At 42.9% G+C, this 17,077-nt stretch overlaps 2 protein-coding genes across 10 annotated transcripts in view; one reads left to right on the top strand and one right to left on the bottom strand.

Annotated features, from left to right (window-relative positions):
• PUS10 (pseudouridine synthase 10) overlaps positions 1-5,105 on the top strand; it is a 129,728-nt gene extending 124,623 nt beyond the window's left edge. For all 4 annotated transcript variants that reach the window (XM_056567683.1, XM_056567682.1, XM_056567684.1 and 1 more), the window contains 2 exons: positions 617-716; positions 4,184-5,105. In XM_056567683.1, coding sequence (XP_056423658.1) covers positions 617-716; positions 4,184-4,222 — 139 coding nt within the window. In that variant the 3' untranslated portion in view covers positions 4,223-5,105. The remainder of the gene's footprint in view (positions 1-616; positions 717-4,183) is intronic.
• A 6,260-nt stretch (positions 5,106-11,365) lies between these two features.
• REL (REL proto-oncogene, NF-kB subunit) overlaps positions 11,366-17,077 on the bottom strand; it is an 80,892-nt gene continuing 75,180 nt past the window's right edge. For all 6 annotated transcript variants that reach the window (XM_056567678.1, XM_056567680.1, XM_056567675.1 and 3 more), the window contains exon 11: positions 11,366-16,656. In XM_056567678.1, coding sequence (XP_056423653.1) covers positions 15,992-16,656 — 665 coding nt within the window. In that variant the 3' untranslated portion in view covers positions 11,366-15,991. The remainder of the gene's footprint in view (positions 16,657-17,077) is intronic.

Genomic DNA, 17,077 nt, shown 5'->3' on the forward strand with positions numbered 1-17,077 from the left:
TTCAGGGATGCTATAGAGTAGACAATCTGTTGTGGCTTGACTTGAGCCTTCTATGAATTACGTAAACAGCTATTTAACTAAATGGCTGCCATGTAAAACTATCATAGTGGCTTCAATCTGAAAGGTATTTTCTCAGGTGAGACGACTTTGTTAAAGTCTACTGTACACTGTTAGTGTCAGGTGCCAGCCTCAATGGCAATCCTCAATACACTGTGATGGTTGAAAAATTAGTTTACTGTAGGTCGCAGTCTCCAGTATACAACTCGTTTCATATGTCCCAAAAAGTCCTAGTTGGATATGAACAAATGAAGACTGACATGTAAAAAAAATGCTACATTAATATCATACATGGGATAAAACCCCATCAAAACATTATACACGTATAAAACCCTGATTTGTACAAGGAGAGTCACATCCTATATAAACCCTGAACAGCTGTACGAATCATTTGGACAAAGAATAGGACTAACATCACAGAGCATGTTGGTTGTCACTTTTTTAGCTTCCTTGCAACTAATGACAAACCTGTCACTCATTGATAGAACACACCGTCTAATGACAGTCCTGTAGATCTGAACACATCCATTCTGCAAAGTCTGACTTAACAGTTATCCAGCTATATAAAAGAGTTTGTTCATGGTGACTTTGGGAGAACAGTTCCAAACATTGGCTCTATGATGAAAACTACAGCTGATATTCTAGAGCTGGATGTGGAGGTAAGTAGTGAAGAGTGTGTATTGGGATAGGAGGTTGTGGTACATTACAGTAGATTATGTTGCTGCTACAAATACATTGTCAAAGAACGCCTTCCAATCTACACTTAACATGGCATAAAGTAGTTTACATTAAAAGTATTGGCTTACTCCGGTGGAAAACAGAAAGTTAAACAGATTTGTAAATGACCTCTATTAAAAAATCTTAATCCTTTCAGTACTTATCAGCTGCTGTATGCTCCAGAGGAAGTTCTTTTCTTTTTGATTTTCCTTTCTGTCTGACCACAGTGCTCTCTGCTGACACCTCTGTTCATGTCAGGAAGTGTCCAGAGCAGGATAGGTTTGCTATGGGGATTTGCATCTACTCAGGACATTTCCTGATATGGAGAGAGGTGTCAGCAGAGAGCACTGTGGTCAGACAGAAAGGAAAGTCAAAAAGAAATGAACTTCCTCTGGAGCATACAGCAGCTGATAAGTACTGGAAGGATTACGATTTTTAAATAGAAGTCATTTACAAATCTGTTTAACTTTCTGGCACCAGTTGATTTTAAAAAAAATAATAGTTTTCCACCGGAGTACCCCTTTAAAGTTTTTATTGATACAACAATTCCCTGCTTTCCTTCACAAACCCATAGCATTAAATGATAAAAAATTCTGTCTGCTTTCAGCTAGTGCTAGAAAGGCTGTATAAGGGTATGGTCACACTGAGGAATTGTTGCGAAATTGCGCGTCAGAATTCCGCAGTGTGAACCCCTAATAATAGTGTCAATGGGTCTTCGGCGGACCCGTTAACATTGCATAATTTCAATAGCATCAATGGTGACGGCGCAGGGCCCACGCGGTCCTATCACTGAAGGATTTCAGTGGCTACCGTCAGATGGAATCTCCGCTCGTGGAATTCCACGAGTAGAGATTCCTCTAAAATTACCCAATGTGAACATAACCTAAGGCTGAAACCTTCCCCTGGTGGCTACCTCAGATATTTTTCATTGATTTTAGTGGTTTAGCATATACACTGCTAAAAATAAATAAAGGGAACACTAAGGTAACACATCCTAGATCTGAATGAATGAACTAATTGTATGAAATACATTCGTCTTTACATAGTTGAATGTGTGGACAACAAAATCACACAAAAATTATCAATGGAAATCAAATTTATTAACCCATGGAGGTCTGGATATGGAGTCACACTCAAAATCAAAGTGGAAAACCACACTACAGGCTGATCCAACTTTGATGTAATGTCCTTAAAACAAGTCAAAATGAGGCTCAGTAGTGTATGTGGCCTCCACGTGCCCGTATGACCTCCCTACAACACCTGGGCATGCTCCTGATGAGGTGGCGGATGGTCTCATGAGGGATGTCCTCCCAGACCTGGACTAAAGCATCCTGCACAGTGTTGGGCTGTAAGCACAACCCCCACCTGTGGATGTCGGGCCCTCATACCACCCTCATGGAGTCTGTTTCTGACTGTTTGAGTGGACACATGCACATTTGTGGTCTGCTGGAGGTCATTTTGCAGGCCTCTGGCAGTGCTTCTCCTTCCACAAAGGCGGAGGTAGCGGTCCTGCTGCTGGGTTGTTGCCCTCCTACGGCCTCCTCCACATCTCCTGATGTACTGGCCCATCACCTGGTAGCACCTCCATGCTCTGGACACTACGCTGACAGACACAGCAAACCTTCTTGCCACCGCTCGCATTGATGTGACATTCTGGATGAGCTGCACTACCTGAGCCACTTGTGTGGGTTGTAAACTCCGCCTCATGCTACCACTAGAGTGAAAGCACTGCCAGCATTCAAAAGTGACCAAAACATCAGTCAGGAAGCATAGTAACTGAGAAGTGGTCTGTGGTCACCACCTGCAGAACCACTCCTTTATTGGGGGTGTCTTGCTAATTGCCTATAATTTCCACCTGTTGTCTGTTCCATTTGCACAACAGCATGTGAAATTGATTGTCAATCAGTGTTGCTTCCTGAGTGCACAGTGTGATTTCACACAAGTGTCATTGACTTGGAGTTACATTGGGTTGTTTAAGTGTTCCCTTTATTTTTTTGAGCACGTTCCATGGTTCAGAGTATAGCAACAGATGCAGTATATGTTTGAAAAACTATGTTCTAAGGACAGCTTCATCCTGGATTAGAAAAACAGTCCCTGTGTGTATGTTACTACAGATTAGTCCCTTTGAAGTGAAGGGAGCTTGTAATACGACACAACCTGAGGACAGGTGTGGCGCTGTTTGTACTGTACAGGATAGTAGCCATGTTATTCTTATCCTGGATGATCTCTTTAAATATTAGTGCTTGTAGTTCCTTTAGTCCAGTGATGTCCAAACTGTGGCCCTCCAGATGTTCCAAAACTACAACTCCCAGCATGCCCGGACAGCCGTAGGCTGTCCGGGCATGCTGGGAGTTGTAGTTTTGCAACATCTGGGGGGGCCACAGATTGGACACCACTGTTTTAGTCTCTATGTTGTCTCTGGTTGGTATGTGTCTGTTATTCTTGTTTCCTCCTTGTTGAAATGGATGTTTTCATGTGTCAAGTAAAAACCTCCTCTTTCTCCTACAAGATGGTGCTGATGCCTCCACCCTAAGCTGAAATGTGCAACAAAAATGGAGCCCATGATAAAGATATGTTGTAATATTAACTACCGTATTTATCGGCGTATAACACGCATTTTTTAGGCAAAATTTTTTAGCCTAAAGTCTATCTGCGTGTTATACGCCGATAAACTGTTTCTGACCCTGCAGAAGCCATTCCGTCGCTGCCCGCTTCTCTGCCCCTGCCTATCCTGGGGTCCAGCGACCTCCGCCGCCACTGCCCCATTGCCTCCCCCATCCCCGGTTTTATAATTACCTGTTCCCGGGGTCCGCGCTGCTTCTGGCTCTGGTGTAATGAAGAAAACTGTGTCCCGTGTCCTGCATTGTTGCTATGCGCTGCAGAATGACGAGTGACGTCTTCAACGCGACGTCACAGTCAGTGGCCTGGTGCTCAGTAACAGCTAAGGGCGCCTCCAGAGCCAGAAACAGCGTGGACCCTGCGAACAGGTAATTATAAAAGCAGGGATGGGGGAGGTAATGGGGCAGCGGCGGCAGTCTCTGGATAGCCATGGGGAGAGGAGCGGCGGCAGCAGGACTCTAGACCCCAGGTAAGGCAGGGGGAGAGAAGCGGGCAGAGACAGCCTCTCTCCCCCTGCCTTTCTTGGGGGCTTCTGCGGGGTCAGAAACAGTGTATCGGGGTATACACATGCACACACACTCACCCTCATTTTACCAAGGATATTTGGGTAAAAAAACTTTTTTTTACCCAAATATCCTTGGAAAAATGAGGGTGCGTGTTATAGGCCGGTGCGTGGTATACCCCGATAAATAGGGTAATAGAGAATTTGGACCTAAAACCTCGTAACTAGATGACTGAATTTCGAAATTTACCATAAATCTATTCTCTTTTTTTCCCCGATCTTTATTAGTCTGTGGATGTGGATTGGCCGCCTGCTGTAGAAGACTAACATTTTACAAGAGTTTACTTTGGCCTTGGAAGAATAAAGATAACCATGTGTACATTGGCATAACAGTGCACGAAAAATCTTGGATCATGTTGATCTGTTATTTTCTGTGGTTTACGGTCAATGGCATTCTATGACAATTATGTTTATTCATGAAAAAAGAAAAACAAGGAAATGAATTATTTAATGCTTAGAAATAGCATACTGCAGCAAATAACATTATATAAGACCTGTTGGTATAGTATATCCAAAGGATAGGGGATAAGATGTCTGATCACGGGGGTCCTGCCGCTGGGGACTACCGCAATCTCCGGGCCGGCAGCGGCGGCGCCCGGAACACGGAAGCTTGAAGCTTCCGTGTTCGGGACGCCACGCTCACTCCATAGACATGAATGAAGGGGGCATGCGGCTCTAGTGGCCAGTCATATGGCACCGAGCGGAGTTCACCGGAAGACTGGGGTGCCGCAGCAGAAATTGCAACGGGACCCCCGTGATTAGATATCTTATCCCCTATCCTTTGGATAGGGGACAAGATTTTTTCCGGCGAGGTACCCCTTTAAGAAAACAGCACAGCATATAACTGCAAGAAGCAGTGGCCAGGAATCTGAAAACAGCCGAATGAGAAGTTCACGTGTTTCCCATAGACATGTTGCTGGCTGTTTTCAGAATCCTAGTTTTAGACATAGGTGCAGGACACAGAGGTCGGACCCACCTCTATAAGACATCCTATGTATATGCCATAAATGTCTAAAATGGAAATAGCCCTTTAAATGCATCAAACTGTGAACAGTAATGTGAACTGTGTGCTTTGTACTCATGATTCACTGTAAATTCTATGTACATTTTTTTTGTTTCACAACTTATTATTCAAGAATAAAATGCCTAAGTTTTTGTAATGTTTGCTGTTTATTCCGGTTTCATTTTTTTTATCAAGTGCCGAATTCCCTGATTCCTGTTCTTGATCTATAGGGGTACTCTGCCCCTAGACATCTTATCCTCTAGGGGATAAGATGTCTGATCGTGGGGTTCCCGCTGCTGGGGACCCCCACGATCTCGGCTGCGGCACCTCAGACATCCGTTGCACGGAGCGAACTTCACTGCCGTATGACTGGCGATGCGGGGCAGAGGCTCGTGACGTCATGGCCATGCCCCCTCAATGCAAGTCTATTGGAGGGGGAGTGACAGCTGACACGTGTCCCCCCATAGACCTGCTTTGAGGGTGTGTGGCCGTGACGTCACGAGCCTCTGGCGCTGCATCCAACACCCTAAACGAACGCTGAGTGCAGCAGGGAGATCAGACATCTTATCCCCTATCCTTTGTATAGGGGATAAGATGTCTAGGGGCGGAGTACCCCTTTAAAGGATACATTTCCAGCTGCCTGCAGCCACCACTAGGAGAAGCTTACCGCATGTAGACATATACAGCTAGTTTTGCATTCTGAAATGAGTGTTCCCAAAAGATTTAAATTCTTTTAACGGAGCACAATTAAATGTTACAGCTTTAAGTGACGCTATTTCTGTGATTATGCCCTACCTACCTCTGTTCTGTTAGTGGACCTCTACAAGATGTTTCTTGTCCAGTCACCTCCCTTGAACTCACTGGGGGGCCACTATTGAAGCCATACACTATTCATAAGCCTAATCCTTACTTCTTAAGCAGGTGGAGAGCCTTTTACTTGAGATCATTCATATTTCTTGGGAACATATATAACACATTTAGAAAGCCTGTGGAGTGCTAATGCCCTTTTTTGAATCTCCATACACCGGAAACGGTGCTCCTCCCTAAAGAAAATACTTATTCCTTATATATACAGTGACCCCCGACCTACGATGGCCCCGACATACAATCATTTCCTTGTCGAAAGCTGCATCAACATTCGATGCTTTCGTATGTCGGCGCCATCGCATAAACGGCTATATGGCAGCGCAGACTGCTTCATCTGCCACTGGATAGCCGTTTACGGTGCCCCGTGTGGTCCGCTGACGATCACTTACCTGTCCTCGGGGCTCCGTAGCGTACTCCTCGGGATCCCCTGCATCGTCGGCGCTCTCCATCGTCATCATCACGTCACCGCGCCCGCCGTCCCATCATCCAATAGGAGCGGCGTGCGTAGTGACGTGATGGCGGCGGAGGAGAGTAACGTTCCCAGGCAGCAAAGACCTTCCCGGAGCGTCGGGGACACCCTGGAGACGCGGTGACAGCGATGGAGGGCGACATCCAGGGCAGCGGTGACGGTCCGGAGCGGCAGGGACACGTGAGTATAAACTTCAATGCCAGTGGTCTTCAACCTGCGGACCTCCAGATGTTGCAAAACTACCACTCCCAGCATGCCCGGACAGCCATAGACTGTCCTATACTTTACATTGCACGGATCCCTCAACATATGATGGTTTCAACAAACAATGGTTCATTTGGAACGGATTACCATCGTATGTTGAGGGACCACTGTATGTATATATATATATATATATAGATAGATAGACATATATATATATATATATGTATATATATATATATACACTAGCCAAAGTGCATATGTTCTTTCCTACACATATTGGCATTGCATTGCCGCATAATGCTTTATACTTTGGTCTCACGTTGAAGTGCATGGAGATAATACACATCTTACCATGAACCGGTTTATGCTTTGTACATGCATTAAAATAACTCAGTTCTTTTATTGTCGTTCCACTTTAAATCAAGGGATTATGGTTCCTTTCCATGACCACAAAAATGTCGGTGGCAACACCAACATAGACATACAGTATATTTCCATTGCACAAGCACTGACGGCAGCTTCCTCTGGTCAGGTCACTATATGTTGTATGAGAAAACAGTGATGCGCTGGAGAAATGATTGTGAGGCCTCTCACGTCTAGTGCATTGCTTACTATTGGCAGTCACACACATGGAAACTTTCCCTGTAGACGGGAGAAGCTATTGGTTTAGGTAAGATGAAATGAGTAGGTGGGTGTCACATGAATACCTTATATGAATTCATAGGCAAAGTGTTCCAGATGTCATTTTACATGTAATCTCTATAAATTACTGGGAAATCGTTTTCTATTTGTAACCTATTTTAGAACGTTAATAGCCCGATATTAAAATAGGCTGAGAGCTAAGCCTTGTGCTGTCATGTTTCTCATCTCCGTAAGACTTTCCATCTGTGTGTGCATTAGCGTGGGCCACACTCGTCATAAGAAACTACTCACGTGCATCAAACCATAGCTGTCTGAAGCATACCAGCCACACTTAGGGGGGGATACTTTGGTAATACCTAGATCGTGTTTAACGTGGACATGTGGTTACTACCTATCACTATGGGGGAGATTTATCAAACTGTGTGAGAGAAAAAATGGAGGGATTTTCCCACAGCAACCAATCACAGCTCAGCTTTCACTTTACCTCAGCTAGTTACCTGAGCTGTGATTGGTTGATGTGGGAAAATCACAACATTTTTTCTCTCACACAGTTTGATAAATCTTGGCCTATGTGATTATATTGCCAGTACCCTTTCCCTATGCCACAGAATGACTGTGCTGTAATACTGTGGCATCAACATATAATACCGTGCAAGGCAGGTGTAATCTACTGCTTGGGAGGGGGGTTTGGGTTCCCACCATAGAAAGAAAGGACATGTTGCCAGTAACTGCAATCATTTTAACTCCTGTGCCCCCGTTGATTTTCAGAATGAAGTTTTTTCTTCTGTCCACCACTTTGTTTTTTGCAGTGGATCGGTGTCAAGGGTGACACTAGGAAAGGAAGCTCTTAGCACCAATCCCAAACAAAGGTCACCAGCACATTACAGTGGTCCCTCAACATACGATGGTAATCCGTTCCAAATGGACCATCGTTTGTTGAAACCATCGTATGTTGAGGGATCCGTGCAATGTAAAGTATAGGACAAAGGTATACAACCTGCGGACCGCCAGATGTTGCAAAACTACAACACCCAGCATGCTCTGACAGCCAATGGCATGCTGGGAGTTGTAGTTTTGCAACACCTGGAGGTCCGCAGGTTGAAGACCACTGGTATTGGAGGTTATACTCACGTGTCCCCGCCGCTCCAGAATGTCACCGCTGCCCGGGATGTCGCCTTCCATCGCTGCGTCCCCGATGCTCCGGCAAGGCCTCTGCTTCCCCGGCATCCTCGCTCTCCGTCACCGCCATCACATCGCTATGCGCGCCGCTCCTATTGGATGACGGGACGGCGTGCACAGCGACGTGTTGACAACGATGGAGAGCGCCGACGATGCAGGGGATCCCAAAGAGGATGCACCGGAGCCCCGAGGACAGGTAAGTGATCGTCAGCGGACCACACGGGGCACAGTATACAGCTATCCGGTGGCAGCTGAAGTAGTCTGTACTGCCGGATAGCCGTTTATGCGATGGCCCCGACATACAAAAGCATCGTATGGTGATGCTGCCTTCAACATGCGATTGCCTCTGAGAGGCCATCATATGTTGAAATGATCGTATGTCGGGGCCATCGTAGGTCAGGGGGGGGTCACTGTATAAGCAAAATTACACTTTGCGTCTTTCTTCAGCACATTATTGCTTTTACCAGGCAGGAACATATTAATGTCTAATGCTGTCCAAAGCTGCTCTTTTGCCCAATCTGCACTGATCACTGCAAGGAGGCACAGCCGGCACTGGACGGTAGTTTGCGAGGCAACCAATTCCCAAAAAGTTTCATGCATGAGCCCTTATTTGAATGGAACTTGTGCATAGAACTTGCTGGGCTTATGCTTGCCTTGCCAACTACTGCCCAGTGCCTGCTGTACCTCTCTGTACCAATCTATGCACACCAGGCTAGAGAGCAGCTTTGGGCTTACCCATTGATGGTACATTCACACGTGTGGATTCACACATGAGGAAGCCCACTAGTGACTCTGGTCGGCTAATTTTTGGACTGCATCAGTTGTTACTGGACTGAAAACCACAGTCTGCTGCAGATTGTGTCCGGCAACAAAAACTGATACGGTTCATAAATGAGCCAAACTGGGGTCACTAGCTGACTCCCTCCAGCTCATTGAAATGAATGGGGTGAGACACGGATTCGTCAGGGATATGGCAGCAGCCGTTTTTTTTATTCTCCAGCAGGTTGTTCTAAACCGACCCGACATGCATGTACACCCCCTCACTAAGCTGTACCGCAGCGGCCTATCCTACAGACACCCATGTGCTCTGCAATTATTTATATTTTGTTGATATAAGCATAGGTTTCTGCAAACTACTCTCAGGTGGGCTGTAATACTCCATACTCTCATAGGGACACAAACTTCATCTCTCTATGGAACACATGCCGTCGGGAATGGTTTCAGGAAAGCTAAAATCCTGGTAACACTAGGTGAGCAGACCACAAGAGGGAAGGTTTAAAGGGTACCCGTCTATTCATTAAAAAAGGAAAGGAAAAAAAAATAAAAAATTTATAATTAAAACTGAAATTTTGGATGATGGGGGTCTCATTGCTGAGCACTCTGTTAGTTCTTTTTCAAGAACGCTGAACCCCTGTTTACTGAGTGGCGCACACAGTGTACAGTTCGACAGAGGAAGTAAATAGAGGCTTTATAGACTTCCTCTGTCAATCCGTACAACACACGTGCTGCTCAGTAAACAGGCTGAGCATTCCCGAAGAGGAACTAATAGGCAGAGTGCTCAGCTAAATACTGCTGCCAATTCATTTTAGAGACCTATGGGGGGAGGGGGGGGGGGTATCCACAGTGGGACTGTCAGTAGATAACACAACGGATAACCCTAGGGGGTTAAATATCCTCTAAATTACATGTGCTACAATGCTGAAACATAACTTTTATTACTCTTATGTATAAATAACAAAAAGGTGAGAAACACACGATTAAAATTACAGTACCACTAATGTCAATTAGGTATCTGAAAACCAACACTATGGGTCATAGCCTGTCTAACCACCGTATATAGTAACCAGTTAGGATATTCTATTTGAACAGAATAGTGTCACACTCAGCATTTCTGTTGCTGTATGGCTGAACCAGAGGTCTTATTACCCTCTTTTCTATGCTTTATAGTGTAAGCGCTATATTTATTTCAATAGATATACCACCAAGGAGGAGGAGCCGGATGTAAATGTCACTATCACAGCGGCTCTAACATAGGATTACTCATGCCACTTATATATGTGGCTATCAAATGGAGATCACTACAAGGCTACTCCTGGTGGCTATGTGGCACTCAATCGCCGCAACCTGCTGTTCACCGCAGGTGCGGCTAGAAGGCTTGCTGGCCTGATCTACCCTATCTGATTTTGTAAATCTTTCTATTAGAGGTACATTTGAGACATAGTGGACTGAGTTAAAACCATATTATGTCACCCCCCCGACATGTTTCGCCACAAATGTGGCTTTATCAAGGAGATGGACTGACAGCATGGAATAACTAGGTATTAGTCTGAAATGGTGCGGACTTGGCGAAGGAACTAAGGAAGTATCTGGGAGGAGGTCTAGTTTACATCCCCATACAAGTTTATGGGGAGAGGAAAGGAAGAGTGACTGGAAAGTGCAAGAAGCAGGCAGACTTCACAGGGTTACAGGAGCTTTTAGTGAGTAGTAGAGTTCACCTTTGTGCTGAATTCACAGTTTACACTGCTCAGTATTGCTCCATAATGTCCTCTGCTGCTGTTGCTACATCTGAGAGTGTACTATAAAGAAATAGCTAGGCAGAATCCCCTCTCCTGTGTATATGCACTGTATAGAAGCCGTCATAGAGGCTAGACTTAACCCACTAGCTCAGCGATACCGTATCATTTATGATGGAGCCAGTAAAGCAGAAATATGATGCAAAATGCCATATACAAATAATGGCCACAAATACAATTGCTCCTAATCTAGCACATGACAGCCTTTCCTGATAGGTTACCTTAAACAGCAGGTCCGCTTTAACATCAGTCTCATACTCCTCCTTGTTTATGCTCACATGGGCTCAGCAAGCTATAATGAATTCTGGCAGGGTCCGCTATAAAAACATTTATGTAATACTCATTCCAGGTATTTCTGAGATAGAAAGAGCTTTCTATGGGGATACAGGAACAACTGATTGCATAAAGTAATATTGAAGCTTTTATACATACAAATTTACATCTTTCCAAATAAAAAACAGATATTTAGTTCATTTATTTATTGATACATAATAAAAAAAAACAATAATGAAAATATATATGGAGATTGACATTAACCTTCAAATCAGATTTTTACAACTTTTGAAGAAAAATTAACACACAATAAAAATGCTTAAAAACCTCTTAAAAACAAGAGGTGTGATAAAAACCCTTTTATGTAAATACGCAACATTGCTATATACGGGCATATGAGAACTTTATCAGGAAAATGCAAATAAATCATAAACATTTCCTCGGAAAATCGGCCACATTTTGCGGGGTATCCGCTCATAAAATAAAATACAAGCAGAAAAATGTACATTATGTGAACTTAACCTGAGACAAAACAGCACTATATGGCCAGACATGGAGTGCCTACAGTGATATAATGCATAAGAGGTCCCTTTAAAATGACAGGGACTAAAATGTAACTTTTGCACAAAATTGAAATGTTTCCAGTAAGCATTTCAGGAAATTTAGCATAAAGGTTTTCCCTATTGTGTTTAGTAGTACTGTCCTGCTTGGGATAGTGGTTATTTTGTTGATCGGGAGGATTAGGACAGGGTTCTCACTGTATGATCTCTAGCCTGCCACTGACATGAATGCTATTACATAGGTACAGTATAGAATGTCAATGTCTTACAAAAATATCACTAAAAACATAAACCAACTTGGCATATACAAATAAATCAACATAAACATTATATATGTCCAACCATATCTCAGCAAACTGTGTATAATGCTGCATAACAGAAATCTGATTCTTCCATCTAATAGTCATTGTAAAACAATGTCAAGAAATTCTGATGAATAGGCATGTCATAAATTGTACAAGGCGACAACTTCTGCAAATGATGCCAGAAAAGCATCCAACATGCAACCACTCCATCGGGCCCTATTCACATGGCAGTACTTTGGATCAGTATCTGTGGGCCAAAACTTGTGGGGGGGGGGGGGGGATTTATCATTCATTTCATCGTTTTATTGGTGGTAAATTTTTGCAAAATTTTGTGCAATGGATACAAACCCCCCCCCCCCCCCAGAAGTTGATCCAATATATAGACAAATATAGAAGATTGTAGCTTGTCCTTGCGTAGGTGCTTCTGATCATACTGACCAAAGTACTGCTGTGTACAAATGCATACCTCACAAAATCGCTTTATTTATATACACATGACAGATTTGTCACCGAAACTGATATCTGTTACATTCAGCTATAGTATACGGGATTAATTTGGTGGCAAGCCCACACATTTTTGGAAGTCACTTTCCAAAAAAATGAAACAATGACATGACATTTTTGCAACAAATCTGCCACTCTGGTAGATCAACAATGACAAAGCTTAAAGGGGTACTCCGCTGCTCAGCGTTTGGATCAAACTGTTCCGAACGCTGGAGCCGGCACCGGGAGCTCATGACGTCATAGCCCCGCCCCCTCGATGCAAGTCTATGGGAGGGGGCGTGACAGCTGTCACGCCCCCTCCAATAGACTTGCATTGAGGGGGGCGGGACTATGAAGTCACGAGCTCCCTGTGCCGGCTTCAGTGTTCGGAACAGTTTGATCCCGGAACAGTCCCGGCGCCGGCTCCAGCGTTTAGAACAATTCGTTCCAAACGCTGAGTAGCGAAGTACCCCTTTAATAGTATTTTATTTTCTTTCATTCCTAAAAAATTGTAAATACTTTCCATTTTGGAAATTATTATATTACACCCCAGTGTTCAGGGATATTGATAATGGTAACACATATAAATTATATTGCTTAGCAAAATAAAAAAATAAAATAATGTATCCACTCAGTGGCAAAACATGAGAAGTCACTTGAAACAACAAAATAATTTAGTGAACTGAAAGGGGCAGCTGTAGACATGTGATCATGTGCTACTTACAGAAGATCCAGAATGGTACACTACTTTGTTTTAGTCCCTAACATAATACATTCTGTTCTGGACTTTTTTTGGATAGTGCCCTTGGTACCATGGTAATACAATCATACGGTGCCTAAATAACATTGCACAATCAATCTAGGGAATGGAATTGCCATCGGTGCATCTGCCTTTCCATTAATTGGGGTACCACGAGAGAGATCGGGGTGCAAGCTCATAGTACCCATTAAGGGCAGATTTTAAGGGATTATATGGAGTAAAGTAGTCACCCTTTATGATTTATTTGTACCTGTAATTGCTGTAAGTTTACATTAGTGTTTCAATGTCTTTGGAATGTTTTAGGAAATTACTTATGATAACTTCTATTGATGTGGGAAATGGTGACCAGTCCATGTGTATCTGCACTCAAATAAAAAATATAGATAAAAAAGATTGAATGAACTCAAAATCTTCCTGGCAAGCACAAAAAATATATATTGTAAAGCTAGGGGTACACGACCATTTTTGGCCACAACATGGGTTGTCTGAGCAAAGATTGCCCTGCGATGTTTTGTGCATTGTGCTACGTCTCAGCTAAGCTTAGTAAATGGAGTTACACTGCAACCACAATCTGACTGTGATGCAGCACAAGCCATACAACGCGACATGTGATCTTTGGGTTGGGCCACCCCTGTTGTGGTCAAAATTGCTATGTATCTTTGTTTAATCTCCTGGTCCATTTACCACCATTTTTTCCACCAAGAAGTAAACATATGGGGCTTGACAGTCTATGGAAACAAGTGGAGCCAGACAGTGTATTCAGTTGCCTTGGCAAATGATGTTTGCAAGAGCCCCAGAAAAGGAGGAGGCTCCCCACAGATAAGCATGACCATGGGTCTGATGTCAAACTGATGGTTCAGGTCACCAGACCGGTGGTCAGGCCAGAACTTGCATCCATTGTACGGAAAGCAAAATGTGCTTGAAATACGCTTGACTTTGGGAAGCCTTAGTCAAAAAAGGGACTAGGGAGTATTTGGAACACCGATTCCCTCCATACACCAACATTGTAGGTGAAAAAATTATCAATTCTGCTTAAGGACTCTGTGCACTATTCCATATTATTTTAACTAGGAGAATATATATGGCAGAAATAGGAAAAAAACTTAATAAAGACATCAGTCTTGAGACCAAATCCAAGTGGATGAGGAATAAGCAATGAGACTTTTGGCTCCATTACATGTTGATACAACAACCATGCTATGTCCTTCAATGGGCATTGTTACTTTAAAAATCTTTTTGACTTTGTCGTGTTTTAAGTGTAATTTAAATGGTTGGGGTCTGGGTTCTCAGACCCTGAAAATTGGTAGAACCAGCAGAGAGAAGAGCACACTTAGTGCACTCGCTTCCAGTTCTGTGCCACATGAATGAGACAGACTCCTAATGAAAGTCTATGGGACCTCCTCATTTGCATGAATAGAGAGGGGAAGAAAAGAAGTCTTTCCCACTTGCTCCTTGTAGCGATCGGTTAGGGTCTGGACACGTCAAAAGTGAGAAGTACACTTTTTAACGTTTTTTTATTTATATATTTATTTATTTATAAAAAGTTGTTTACAAGTGATATGTAAATTAGCTGATTTAGCTGAGACCTAGTTACAATGACACAGTCATTATATCTATTCATAAATATCCACATATAGCAAATATTGTGCTAGTCATTAAAATAAAAATGTATAAAACTAAAATCACACCTCAAGCAACATTCATATAGTAAAGTAAAGGAAAACTATTCATGAAGAGCACTGTCGTAACTTTGTACCTTTATCTAAACTTTTCACTGGCCAAGCACATAGAATAGTCCATCAATCAATTTTGCCTGAAAACCCTCTAAAATGTAAAATGTCATATATAGCCTCATATAAAAGATGATCTATTGGGTGCAGATGAACCCACTAAGTTAGATGTGGGACCCAAATAAAATTGATCCTTGACTTTCTTTAAATTCTGAGATGCAATAGAATTTACAGTATCACGTGACTTCTCTTAGCTATGCTGAATGGCCGGGAGACCCCACAGTGATTCAGCCCACTGGTCTTTGAGAAGTCTCTCCAGGTGCCACTTTTCTTGAACCATGCTTCACTGGGCATATCCAAATCTATTGTTTTTCTATATTTGGGAATTCATTGGTTGCCTATGCCTGTTGTAGTAGCTTCCAAAAAGTTCTGTAAGTACTGATGTCCATAATGAAATAAGATTTTAACATAGACAAATAAATACGGCTTTTGTGCCAGTAGATGAGTTGTATTACAAATGGAATACACTTCAGTTATAGAATCCACAGTTTGGATTTGTAACGCTTTTCGAGTGTTTTACAAGTAAGACCTTGGTGAGCTGGTTCTGTAGATGAATTTTGGATGCTGCACCTGGACAACCATACCTGTGCATGCTTCTTATGTTTCTTCCCAATTATAAAAAAAAAAAAAAAAAAAGAGGATATTTGTTCTATAGACAGAAAACAATCTCACCCACCTTAGAGGCTGGAAGAGTATGACATTACCACCAAAAAACCCGACAGCCTCATCGAAGCACAGAGATAGAAGAACACATTCCTGCAAGAATTGAGACTGTTCTTAGTCAACAAAAGAGGGGAAACCACAATTGTCTTTTAAAGCTTGTTCCAGATGAAGCTTGTTCCAGTTTTGAGATATCCTATCAACCCAAAGGCTCCTGAGGCCGGTCTATCTAACTTTATTGGAGAAACAACACCAATTTCTAAGTGTGCTACTCGTTGGCCATACTGTTTGATATTTTCTCAAGGAAGCTTTCGATTGAATCCACACTCATAATATAGTCACCCTGATTTTCTAATAGATCGCTGTGCGTCTGGTTTGACATGTTGTTGTCAAGTTGCGTTTGATGAAACTCAGGACTGTAAAAGGCTCCTTGAGGGTCCTCCATTGAACTCAATATCATGTGACTGGGATCTGGTTCAAACCCGTCTTGGGAATATAATGACCCATACATGTTATTATGAGAGATAGTGGGGTAAGCTGACTGCGGGACACTTGACAAATGATATGTACTAGTCTGGCTTTTCTCAGAAAAATATGTGGTCTTTGGCAAAGTGTGATCAATGTGTGAGGGGAATAGAGACTCCATAGGCAAGGGGTTAGTAGAAGTCTCTGAAGCTTTCCTTTCTGGATAGTCTTTCTGTACCGATATATTTTCTTTTGGTGTGCTTCTTGGGTTAAAACTGTACCCTTGGTTATTAGTTGAATTGGATGGCATGCTTGCATTGTGCCAAGAAAACATTACAGTACTTGGTGCTGAAAAGTTTCCTGCAGCTGGCAACGTTGGTTTAAATGGATAAAGTGATGTGCTGTGCCCGGTCCTAGTATGTATGTCATTATTAAACGGCTGTGTACATGTCTCATTCATACCTGGTTCTGTACAAAGGAGAAGAAAATACAATGGATTAATTCATTTGTTTATACCATCAAAGTAGCACTGGCTTAGATAATAGCTTTATATCATGACTAAATGATAGCTCCAGTGATGATGCTTGCTGCGTCTCCTGTATCACAATACAAGGTGCCTTGTGGCAGAGGCTTTCATCATTGTTCGCTTATCCAGACCAGTGGTCTCCAACCCAGTTCTCAAGACCCACCAACTTTCATTAGAATGAACAGAGACTATTAGTGGGCCTTAAGAACTGGGTTGGGGACCTCTGCTTTAGACAACAAAAACCATTCACTCTTCCAGCTAGTGTCTTTGCCATTATTTAGTCTTCTGGGAAGGATAGGGCTGAGTTATTGTTTTGTCACTTAAAGGGGTACTCTGGGAACTAAACCCATAGCCCATCCTTTC

Source organism: Hyla sarda, chromosome 3 (assembly GCF_029499605.1).
Source record: "Hyla sarda isolate aHylSar1 chromosome 3, aHylSar1.hap1, whole genome shotgun sequence".
Lineage (NCBI taxonomy): Eukaryota > Metazoa > Chordata > Amphibia > Anura > Hylidae > Hyla > Hyla sarda.